Here is a 12,377-nt window from a genome sequence, read left to right as displayed (position 1 = left end):
TCTTCCTGCAGCGCAGCAGTTAGTACCGTCTAGAACAGTCCTGTACTATGGAGAGTCGTCTAGTGCTTATAATTATCTAATTCCAGTTTGTAGCACGGACCTGTGTGAGCCGTCATGCCCTGACCAAGTAGCAATGATGTATTTTGCGTCAGGTCACTAATATGTAATCATGGTTATCTCTGAATAATATTCAGCTCTTCCTTTAATGATCTCATGAGACCCCATTCAGTTGGCTTGTTTGGTGTGTGTTTTGTACAATGAATATTTCTAGGAAGCTTAGGCATGTGTTGCAACACAGAAATTATAACTTCAGATCTACTCGTACATTTGTATTTATAACACAGCAAAGAAGAAATATGAAGATACAGCCTGATGGCATGGCAAATGCTTTACAGAAAGCTCTTATTATGGCCAGCGCCGTCCGCTACCCCCACTGAGCAGACCCTCGCCTTCATCATCACCTGCTTGATCAGCTGCTCATCAGCGCCATCGTGGGCTCGCCATTGTACTAGTCCTTGACGTAGACCACGACCCTCTACTGTTAATAGGCTGCATTTCAGCCATGCTTTCTGAACCAAATTAAATTCTAAATCATGAAAAAGTGAAAACAAAATTTGCAAAGACATGGGATGGATCCTGTCAGTGAGGCCCACCAAAACGTTACCTTGTGCACCAATAGAAACCTTGGAAAATGGAGATGCATAATCTCAGTAAGCATATCAGCACTACCTCTTACAAAGCGAAAATGTGTTCAATCATAACACCCTTTAACAGTTGATTACTCATTTGTATCAAGAGTCAGACTAAGAAAACAGTAGGTACGTTTGTGCGTAGACCGGAGTTTCGTTTTCTTTTACAGGAGGTTGATTCATCATTATGGAAAAGTGAATAGCATTAATACTACGCATCGGCCTAAGGAACATCCCAGAGAAAAGAATCCATCAACTTATTAGAATATTTCCACATTGTTGAATAACAATCATGAAAACAGAGGTTAAACCAACAGTCTATCAGAAGGTCAAGCAAGTATAAGCATATTTATCACAGGTAGTTCCTTTCACGAAGAAATGTCATAGATGAATAAATATTATCCCGAGATACTGGCTATAGAGGTACAGGTAGAAGCGTAGACCATGGACTAAGGAGATTACTTCATATAATACATCTTCGCCAAAGTTTGTTCGAACTAACTCTCAAACATTTTCAATGAAGTCTCAATGAGAACATGCGAAGAAAAAAAGAACACTTCGAGTTTTTCTGTGGACGATATTTCTTTTCTTCTCCTTCCCGATACACCCTGTTATGTGCCTCATGTTTCACCTCTTCCTCCTGCACCTCTCATTCAGTCTCATTCACCACCGACACCATCTTCCCCATCCTCCTCATCCACCTCTCCACCATCCTCTGCAGTCCGCCGCCCTCTCTCACCGTTTCCTCTCCACTATACTCGCCGCCCTCATACTGAGGATGCTTCCCCTGACTCGCCTGACGTGTCTTCCACCTCTGGTGCACCTCCGCTCACGCCTCCCCCGGTTCATAACCTCCGTGCTCGGCCTCGCCCCCCGCCTGATCGATATTCTCCTGATCGGTACGGTCTCTCTGTTATTGTTGAGCCCGCTTCCTATCGGACTGCCATGACTCAGCCTGAATGGCAGCTTGCGATGGCCGAAGAGCTTGCTGCCCTTGAGCGCTCTGGCACATGGGATCTGGTTTCCCTCCCTTCCGGTGTTCGTCCCATCACCTGCAAGTGGGTCTACAAGATTAAGACTCGCTCCGATGGTTCTCTTGAGTGCTACAAAGCTCGTATTGTGGCCCGTGGCTTTCAGCAGGAGCAGGGACGCGATTATGATGAGACATTCACTCTTGTGGCCCACATGACCACTGTCCGCACTCTCCTTGTTGTGGCTTCTATTCGTCATTGGTCTATCTCTCAACTTGATGTCCAGAACGCCTTTCTCAATGGCGAGTTGCGTGAGGAGGTTTATATACAGCCACCACCGGGGTACTATGCGCCTGATGGTATGGTCTGTAGACTTCGTCGCTCCCTCTATGGTCTTAAACAGGCCCCTCGCGCCTGGTTTGAGCGCTTCGCCTCTGTGGTGACCCCCGTTGGTTTCTTGCCCAGTGATCATGATGTCGTGTTGTTTGTTCACACGTCTCCTCGTGGTCGGACTCTTCTCCTTCTCTATGTTGATAACATGATCATCACTGGTGACGACTCTGACTACATTGCCTTTGTTAAGGCTCGCCTTCGCGACCAGTTCCTCATGACTGATCTTGGTCCACTTCGCTATTTTCTTGGGATTGAGATCTCCTCGACCTCTGATGGTTTCTACATCTCCCAAGAATAATATATTCAGGATCTTCTTGCTCGTGCTGCTCTTGGTGATGAGCGCACAGTTGTGACTCCTATGGAGCTCAACGTTGAGCTTCATGCCTCTGATGGTGACCCTCTTTCCAATCTCACTCGCTATCGTCCCCTCGTTGGCAACCTTGTTTATCTTGCTGTTACGCGTCCTGACATCTCCTATCTTGTTCACATCCTGAGTCGGTTTGTTTCAGCCCCCACCTCTGTCCACTATAGTCATCTCCTTCGTGTTCTACAATATCTTCGTGGCACGATCTCTCAGCGCCTCTTCTTCCCCCACTCCAGCTCTCTTGAGCTCCAGGCCTACTCTGATGCTACCTGGGCTAGTGATCCCTCACCGACGCTCGCTGTCTGCTTATTGTGTCTTTCTTGGTGGCTCTCTTATTGCCTGGAAGACAAAGAAACAGACTGCAGTTTCTCGCTCGAGTACAGAGGCTGAGTTGCGAGCCATGGCTATGTTGACAGCTGAGGTGATCTGGTTACGGTGGTTACTTGAGGATTTTGGTGTGTCTGCTACTACCTCGACTCCCTTACTGTCAGACAGTACCGGTGCTATCAGTATTGCGCGTGACCCGGTGAAGCATGAGCTCACCAAGCACATCGGTGTGGATGCCCACTTTGTGTGTGCTGCTGTGCAGGATCAGACTCTCGCTCTTCACTATATGCCCTCTGAGTTATAGTTGGCGGACTTCTTCACGAAGGCACAGACTCAAGCACATCATGATTTTCTTCTCTTCAAACTCAGTGTTGTTGATCCACCATGAGTTTGAAAGGGGGGTGTGTGTTAGATATGTATAGTCCATTTTCTGTACATCCCCATTGTATAAGGGGTTTTCTGCACTTTACCACACATGTATATGTAATGGCCTTTGGTCCCCAGTGAATGCTAGTTGCTGATTATCCAACAGTGTTTACCTACATTTACCTTGTGTCCGCTGCATTCAGTTTCGCAAATTCATATATTCAGTCTTTCAGTTCATAGATTCCTAGGTTCATAGATTCGAACATTCAATCTTTACAATCAGCAGTACTTCTAGATTCACATATTCGAAGATTCAATCTCTACAATCAGCACAGTACATCTAGATTCACATATTCAACGGATTTTCTAGGGAACGAACTGTCCACCGGGTTCCATATTAGCCTACATCCATACTTTGACAGACTGTATTTCTTACTCCCTCTGTAAACTAATATAAGAACGTTTAGATCACCAAAATAGTGTTCTAAACGCTCTTATATTAGTTTACGGAGGGAGTACTTAGCAGCAGAAGCATACTAGATCTTCGCATGATCTTGCTGCAAGTCAGTACAGCTTTCCAGTTTACTCAGTGGCTGGCCTTGCTGCTAGTTGCTGCAGTAAGGCACTTCTAGGCCCTAGCATGACCTCTCTGAATTGAGCAAGACGACTGCAAAAGAATCCTACCGGCTTTGACTGTATTATTTCTTCACTCAAGCCAACTATTTTATTCAGAAATCGCTGCATGTTCGATGGGGTGAAATTGTTTGTTCAGTAACCTCTTGTTCCATTCGGGCACCAATGATTCATATCCCCCATTGACAGGTTCGATGTCGGTGGTGACCCTCCCTCCCTCCTCCGCCGCAAAGATCGGCGCTTCGCCGCTGTCTGCCGCCGCGTGCTGCTGCGGCGCCGTCGGCCCTGCCAGAACTTGGCCTTTCGCAGGCACAGGAGCGAGGACCAAACTCTCCCTCACCTCCTCAAGCAGAGCGGATCTGATTCATGGGAGAAAGGGATCCTGTCAGTCAACCAAGCCGGTCCTCTACATGGAAGCGCACCCGGCAAAAACCAAAAAAATCAACGTACCAACCGATTGGTTGCATCAGAAACTCCATGGTGCCTCGCTGCCGGCGGTTCAGACCTCTATCCCGCACTCCTTAGCCTTAGGAGGGAGAAGATCTCTCGCCCTGCATTCAATTCGTCTCAGTGCCCATGAGATGGAAATCAAACTTTCTGATCCACAGATAAGACGGGGAGCGGCGATTCTGATCCACGGCTCACCTCGCCGCTGTTCACCTTCGCGTCAAAACTAGCTGTTGTGCTCCATCTTCATGGCCCACCACCTACCGCTGTGGCGTACGTATTTCCAAACAGTACCCAATTTCTGGCAGCCCACAATCGCGCGAATAAAGAAATGGCCTAGATCCAAAGGCGCTGACCGACGCTGCAGATATCGAGCGCATCTGTGCTCGCGACTAGTTACTCCACGTCCGAGGGGAGAGCTCCTTCTGTCTCGCTTGTACTACAAGATATGGCTCCAGCGTGAGCTAATCCCTATTTAGCGTCCGATGCGCTAGTTATAGCGTTATTCACAACTTTTTAAATGGGAGGGTCCATATAACGTTTTCTCTTTTGGCCTTTTCTTTTTCTTTCCTTTTTATTTATTATTTATTTTTTATTTCCTTTTAAAAATTTTAGATACGTAAACTTTTTTCAAATTCAAACACTTGCTTTAATTTTGTCAACATTCTTTTTTCAAATTCGTGATTTTTTTTCAAAACAGAAGAACATTTTTCAAATTCATGGAAAAAATTAAATATGCAAAAAAATCGTTGAACTTTCTCGAGGTCGTGATTTATTTTCAAATACATGTTTTCTTAAATCGATGATTTTTTCCAATCCACGGACTTTTTTCGAATACGTGATTTTTTTATCAAAATCGATGAACTTTTTAATATCCATGAACAATTTTCAAATTCATGAACTTTTTGAATTTTTAAAAAATTTCCAAATCCATGAAATTTTATTTTAATCTTGAACTTTTTCGAATTCACAAAATTTTTCTAATTTTTTGTACAAAATCAACGGTTAACCAATCAACTGATCAACCGTTGACCAGTCAACAGTCAATAGGTGACCAAGCAAACCTAGAGAGCTTGCACCCTGGCGAGTGACCACGTTCGCGTGTGGATGGGTAGGTGTTGTGGTATTCTCACGGTAGATGCCATGAGATGGCTAAAAGTGGGGGGCTACATGAGGACGCGGGTGGGTTCTGGAGGCGAGGTTGGCACGCGCAAGTGCGGGACACGAAACGTACCCAGGTTCGGGGCCCTCCGTGGGAGGTAACACCTCTAGTCCTGCCGAAATGGGATGATATGCACAAGGGTTACAATGGTGCTCCTGGAGCTATATGGTGGAGTAGGAAGAAGGAGCTAGCTCTCTATCTTGCCTCTCTTGCGTGTGAGTGGGTGTGCGTGTGCTAAGGATCGATTCTTGTGCATGGAAGGCTCCTGGGGGGTCTTATAGGCCGACCCCCCTGGGACACAATGGTAAAATACATGGGCGCAGGGCCCTGGTATCATCGTCCTGGAGCCGGTGGTGGGGTCCGCTGGGTCGCCGGGTCTGCCGGGCGCGGGTCCCGCCGACTGCACGGCACTATGGCCCATCTTGTTTGGCGTCACGGAGTGGTTGGCACTGTTCGGCTATAGTGCCGCTTCGCCCGGTCGCCGTCCGCCCTGGTCAGTGGTACGAGGGACGTTGTAGCCACGATCGCTTCGGTCAGCGCGGGAGGGGAGAGCACTATTGCCATGCCAGCCCCTTCGTGGGGAGTTGTCTTGTCGTACGTCCGGATGGGACGGCCGCTGACCCGCGGCCAGCCGGCCGGGCCGAGAAGCCACACCCATCCGGCCCGCGCTAGGAATCCGACCTGCAGGCTAGGTTGATTGAGGGCCGCCAACCGCCCGATGTTTTGAAAGAGAATCTGGGTTTCGTTGCCTACCCAGGGGTCATCCCCCCAAAAGTAGTTCTTGAAGTTGTGAAGGCCCGCCGACCCTGGGCAGGAGGGTCTTTGCAGCTTATCCCCCTGAGAGGGCGGTTGGTGGCAAAGTAGGCGAGCATGGCTGGGTGGCGTCATTCATCCGGGCGCCGACTTGAAACCGTAGACGCCGGCAACACCCACTTGATGCCGGCTTCTGGAAGCCGGATTGCAGCGCTCAGCCGGGAAGAGGGAGCGGAGACGTCGGTCGGCCGCGCCCTGGCCCACACAGTGATTCGCACCTGCCGTAGCCTCTTCTTTCGTCACGGGAGGGCGAGTTCGTGGTCTTCTTCACGCACTTCGCGCGCGGGTTCGGCCTCCCCGCGAGTCTCTTCTTTCGTCGCTTCCTCGATTTCTTCGGGCTGCAGCCGACATCTTGGGGCCAACGACGTGCTGCAGACCGCGACGCTCGTCACGCTTTGCGAGGGCTACATCGGCCTGCTACCATACATCAAACTATGGTTCAAGCTCTTCTACCTCAAGCAGCAGGGGTCGGCGGTCGGTGTCATGTCCGACTGAGGGGCGGCAGTGGTTGCCGGCCGGCCGAATGGGCCGTTTCCCAAACTGCCGCCTGAGGAGTTGGTCGAGAAGTGGCAGAAATCCTTCTTCTACGTGAGGAACGTCAACCCGGCATTGGACTGCATCAATCTTCCTCCATTTGTCAAAGCATCGCAGATCGACAAGCGGAATTGGAGCTACAACCCCAAGAACCCGACGCCGGAGATTGTGAACATCTGTACTCGGATTCAGGTGATAACGGCTCGCGAGGGGCTCATGCCGGCGGATGTCATCGCGGCCTTCATTGCCCGTCGGGTGCTGTCGTTTCCGGCACGACCCTTGCCGGATGTCAACCAAGGAGTTACAGCCGGCTGGGATCGTCAACGCCAAGCTGAGCGAGACGGCGTGACGCTTCGGGAAGGTGCCTTACGACCGGTAGAACCCTGCGCCGACGATGAGTCCTTGATCCCTGTTCTTTGCTACTTCGACCCTATTCCTGCGCCCTCACGCGTCGGGCCAGCTGCAGCTATTCCTAAGCAAACAGACCCACGACGGGCTGAATCCCCTTATCCTGCTGGCTGATCTGCCCGACTCGGACGGGGAGGAGGCCGTCGGCGACAAGGAGGAGGGAGCGGCCGAGGCGCGCTTGGAAGAGGCCGAGGCCGGTGGATCGAGCCACGCCGGTAAGTCTCCACCCTCAGACCCCCTGCATGAGTGGACGGATAACGATGAGGAGGGCCTGATCGGTGCCCGCGGTATAGTGCCTCCGCCTGGGGGGATACCAGCGTGACCCCCGTAGGCGGCAGAGGATGGCCGACGCCGGGCCATCCCGCCATCCGGCAGCCGGCGGGCGGCCGCACGGGAAAGTGTCGGTCGAGCCGCGGCTGCTGGGAAGCACCCGGCCACGACACTGCCGGCGCGCGAGAAGCACGCCATGAGCAATATGCACCAACTTTCCCCATCAGTGGGTCCCAGGCGAGTGATTCCCATGGCCATCGGGTTAGTGCTCGTGCCCTTTTGTCATGATTGTTGTCAACTTTCTTTTCTCCTTACGCCTCCCGCAGATCGAGCAGGTCTGCCCTCGAGGTGGTGGTGGCGGCCGCCGCGGCCGTGGCCAGGAACGACCCCGGCCAGCAAGGGACCCGGAGCGGCGCGGACGAGCAGTAGCGAGCCAACGCGCCCTTGGCGAAGTTGGTGCTGTTGTCGGTGATGATGATGTGGGGAACATCGTAGCAAACCACGATATCTTTGATGAACTTGACGGCCGTGGGCCCGTCAAGCTTCTTTATCGGCCTTGCCTCGATCCACCTGGTAAACTTATCGATGGGCACCAGCAAGTGCGTCATGCCGCCTCGGGTGGTTTTGAAGTATCCCACCATGTCAAGGCCCCAGGCGGCAAAAGGCCACGCGATGGGGATGGTCTAGAGGGCCGTGGCTGGCTGGTGGTTGTGCTTGCTGAAGCGTTGGCAGCCCTCACACTTGAGAACCAGCCGCTCGGCGTCCTCTAGGGCCATGGGCCAGTAGAAACCGAGGTGGGAAGCTTTGGCCACAAGGGTCCTCAAGGTGGCGTGGTGCCCGCACTTGCCTTGGTGGACGTCGAGGAGGATCTCGAGCCCCTTGTCTGGCTTGACGCAGCGCTGAAAAATGCATGTTGTGCTGCGCTTGACAAGCTCATGGCTGATGATGCTATAGGTGGAAGCCCGGCGTTGCACTTGCTGGTCCTTGACATCGTTGTTAGGGAGCTCGCCGCGTTCTACGAAAGCGACGATCGGTTGTGCCCAGGACGGCGCCGTCACCACTGCGAAGATAGCGATTTAAGCGGGAGCCGGGTCGGCAGCCCCCAAGCTGGATCCGGCAACCCCCAGGGCTGGGTCGGGACCGGCAGCTCCTGAGTTGGACTGGCAGTCCCCGAGCTGGAGCCGGCAGCCCCCGAGCCAGAGCCGGCTGATGCGGCTTGAAGCTACGTGGTATTTCCCCAAAGAGGAAGGGATGATGCGGCACAGCGACGGTAGGTATTTCCCTTAGTGATGAAACCAAGGTTATCGAACCAGTAGGAGAACCAAGCAACACTACGTAAACATCACCTGCACAGAAATAACAAATACTCGCAAAGGGGTTGTCAATCCCTTTCGGGTAGCGGCACCAGAAATTGGCAAACGGACGTGAGAGAGTAGTAAATATTGATAGATCGATCGCCAAATAAAATAAAGTGCAGCAAGGTATTTTTATATTTTTGGGTTTAATAGATCTGAAAATAAAAACAAAGGAAAATAGATCGCAAAGGCAAATAATATGAGAAAGAGACCCCGGGGCCATAGGTTTCACTAGTGGCTTCTCTCAAGAAAAATAGCAAATGGTGGGTAAACAAATTACTGTTGGGCAATTGATAGAACTTCAAATAATCATGATGATATACAGGGAATGATCATTATATAGGCATCACGTCCCAGATTAGTAGACCGACTCCTGCCTGCATCTACTACTATTACTCCACACATCGACCGCTATCCAGCATGCATCTAGTGTATTAAGTTCATGGAGAAACGGAGTAATGCAATAAGAACGATGACATGATGTAGACAAGATCTATTTATGTAGAAATAGACCCCCATCGTTTTATCCTTAGTAGCAACGATACATACGTGTTGGTTCCCCTTCTGCCAGTAGGATCAAGCACCGTAAGATCGAACCCACTACAAAGAACCTCTTCCCATTGCAAGATAAACAGATCAAGTTGGCCAAACAAAACCCAAATATCGGAGAAGAAATACGAGGCTATAAGCAATCATGCATATAAGAGATCAAAGAAACAAACAACTTTCATGGATAAAAAGATAGATCATCATAAACTCAAAGTTCATCCGATCCCAACAAACACACCACAAAAAGAGTTACATCATATGGATCTCCAAGAGACCATTGTATTGATAATCAAAAGAGAAAGAGGAAGCCATCTAGCTACTAACTACGGACCTGTAGGTCTACAAAGAACTACTCACACATCATCGAAGAGGCACCAATGGAAGTGGTGAACCCCTCCGTGATGGTGTCTAGATTGGATCTGGTGGTTCTGGACTCTGCGGCGGCTGGAATTGATTTTCGTCGACTCCCCTCGGGTTTCTAGAATGTTGGGGGTACTTATAGAGCAAAGAGGTGGTTCAGGGGGCACCCGAGGTGGGCACAACCCGCCTGGGCCCCCTGGCGCGCCCTGGTGGGTTGTGCTCCCCTCGAAGCACCCCTCGAGGTGCTTCTCCGGCCCACTGGATGTCTTCTGGTCCAAAAAAAATCCACAAAAAGTTTTACTACATTTGGACTCCGTTTGGTATTGATTTCCTGCGACGTAAAAAACATGCAGAAAACAACAACTGGCACTTGGCACTATGTCAATAGGTTAGTACCAAAAAATGATATAAAATGATTATAAAACATCCAAGAATAATAATATAACAGCATGGAACAATAAAAAATTATAGATACGTTGGAGACGTATCAGCATCCCCAAGCTTAATTCCTGCTTGTCCTCGAGTAGGTAAATGATAAAAACAGAATTTTTGATGTGGAATGCTGCCTAACATGCCATATCATATTCTTTTCTTTATAGCACGGACATTTGGACTTTTATATTGTTCAAGCAATAGTCTAGTTTTGACATGATAACTTAAATACTCAAGCATACCAACAAGAAACCATGTCTTTCAAAATATCAACGCTAAAATAAGTTATCCCTAGCCCATCATGCTCAATCATTGATCCATTCATAAATACACTCGCATATTAACTACACCCAATGCTCAAGTACGATCATAGTGCCCCCTAGTTGGTGCTTTATAAGATAAGATGGAGACTCAAATAAAAACAAAAATTGCATAAAGTAAAAGAAAGGCCCTTCGCAGAGGGAAGTAGGGATTTGTAGAGGTGCCAGAGCTCAAAGCGAAAATTGAGAGATAAAAACATTTTGAGAGGCATACTTTTCCCACCAACAAAAATGACTTAGAGTTCCCAACACTTTCCATGCTAGATATATCATAGGCGGTTCCCAAACAGAAATTAAAGTTTATTCCTTTTTCCACCATACTTACACTTTTCATGGCTAACCGTATCCACGGGTGCCTTCCATACCAACACTTTCCAAGGAATTTATTATTTGACAACATAAAGTAAATTCATTTTTCATTTCGGTACTGGGCATCCCTAATACCTTTGCCTTACTCTCGTGCAATGACAAGTGAATAAACACTTATCGTGAGAATAACACATCTAGCATGGAAAATATGAGCCACCCCTCACCGCCTCGCGAGCGGTATGACCACACAAAAGAGAAATTTATTTTGAAAATTAGATATGGCACATACAAATTTGCTTAGAACGGCAAAAGAATACCGCATATAGGTAGATATAGTGGACTCATGTGGTAAAACTGGTTTAAAGGATTTTGGATGCACAAGTAGTGATCATACTTAGTGCAAAATGAAGGCTAGCAAAAGATTGAGAAGCGACCAACCAAGAAACGAATAATCCCATAAGCGAACATTAAGCATAATTAACACCAAATAATGCACCACAAGTAGGATATAATTTCATTGCATAACTATTGACTTTCGTGTTTGCATAGGGAATCACAAACCTTAACACCAATATTCTTACTATAGCATAATTACTCATCAACATGACTCACATATCATATCATCATATCTCAAAACTATTACTAAGAATCAAGTTTATTTTGTCCAATGATCTTCATTAAAGTTTTTATTATATCCTTCTTGAATATCTATCACTTTGGGACTAATTTTCATGTGTTGCTTTTGACAAGCTCAAACAAATATAAGTGAAGATCATGAGCATAATATTTCTTTCTCTCAACTTAATTTAAGTGAAGCAAGAGAGAATTTCTTCAAAAATACTAAAGCACACCTTGCTCAAAAAGATATAAGTGAAGCTCTAGAGCAAGTCCATAGCTCATAAAAATTTAAGTGAAGCATAGAGAGCAATTCTAACAAGTCATGGCATAATTTTGGCTCTCTCAAATAGGTGTGTCCAGCAAGGAATCAAGACTAAAAACACAAAGCAAAACAAGCAAAGACTCATATCATACAAGACGCTCCAAGCAAAACACATAGTATGTGACGAATAAAAATATAGCTTCGAGTAAAATACCGATGGTCGTTAGAAGAAAGAGGGGATGCCACTTGGGGCATCCCCAAGCTTAGTTGCTTGTTTCTCTTTGGATAATAACTTGGGGTGCCATGGGCATCCCCAAGCTTAGGCTCTTCTTACTCCTTATTCCTTCATCCATTGTAAGATAACCCAAAACTTGAAAACTTCAATCACACAAAACTCAACAAAACCTTCGTGAGATCCGTTAGTATAAGAAAGCAAATCACTACTATAAGTACTGTAGCAAACCAATTCATATTTTATTCTTGCATTATATCTACTGTAATCTAACTTTTCTATGGAAAAAATTCATCAAAGAAAACCATAGAATCATCAAAACAAGCACACAACACAAAGAAAATAGAATCTGTCAAAAACAGAACAGTCTGTAGTAATCTGGATATTATGAGTACTTATGAAACTCCAAAATTTCTGAAACAATTAGGACCACGTGAGCAATTTGTATATTAATCTTATGCTAAAAGAATTGGCATTTTATCACGCTCTGGTTAAAAATGAGAATTGTTTTCGTGAGCGCAAATGTTTCTGTTTTTAGCAAGATCAAACAACTATCACCGAAG

The 12,377-nt window shown here is 47.6% G+C and overlaps 1 protein-coding gene across 5 annotated transcripts; it reads right to left on the bottom strand.

The window, feature by feature from the left end:
- Positions 1-229: 229 nt before the first annotated feature.
- Positions 230-4,492, bottom strand: LOC120964614 (uncharacterized). Of its 5 annotated transcripts, none has more exons than XR_012184531.1 (3): positions 4,194-4,455; positions 3,887-4,102; positions 230-538 (listed from the first exon to the last, which is right to left on the bottom strand). XR_012184531.1 is itself a non-coding variant. In XM_040389414.2 (3 exons), the coding sequence occupies exon 3, from the start codon at positions 2,433-2,435 to the stop codon at positions 1,425-1,427; it is 1,011 nt and encodes a 336-aa protein (XP_040245348.1). In that variant the 5' UTR covers positions 2,436-4,102; positions 4,194-4,294; positions 4,389-4,492; the 3' UTR covers positions 549-1,424. The 5 variants fall into 5 exon arrangements, 4 of the variants coding, with proteins under 4 accessions (XP_040245348.1, XP_040245349.1, XP_040245347.1 ...); XM_040389414.2 differs by lacking the exon at positions 230-538 and having other exon boundaries at positions 549-4,102; positions 4,194-4,294; positions 4,389-4,492; XM_040389415.2 differs by lacking the exon at positions 230-538 and having other exon boundaries at positions 549-4,102; positions 4,198-4,294; positions 4,389-4,492.
- Between the last annotated feature and the right edge of the window lie 7,885 nt (positions 4,493-12,377).

The sequence above is a fragment of the Aegilops tauschii genome, chromosome 5 (assembly GCF_002575655.3).
Source record: "Aegilops tauschii subsp. strangulata cultivar AL8/78 chromosome 5, Aet v6.0, whole genome shotgun sequence".
NCBI lineage: Eukaryota > Viridiplantae > Streptophyta > Magnoliopsida > Poales > Poaceae > Aegilops > Aegilops tauschii.
This window is presented reverse-complemented; position numbering and strand designations above follow the sequence as displayed.

What these genes read in the sequence shown, in the direction of transcription:
- LOC120964614 (XM_040389414.2), bottom strand. Translation starts at nt 2,435, where the DNA reads ATGAAGCTCAACGTTGAGCTCCATAGGAGTCACAACTGTGCGCTCATC.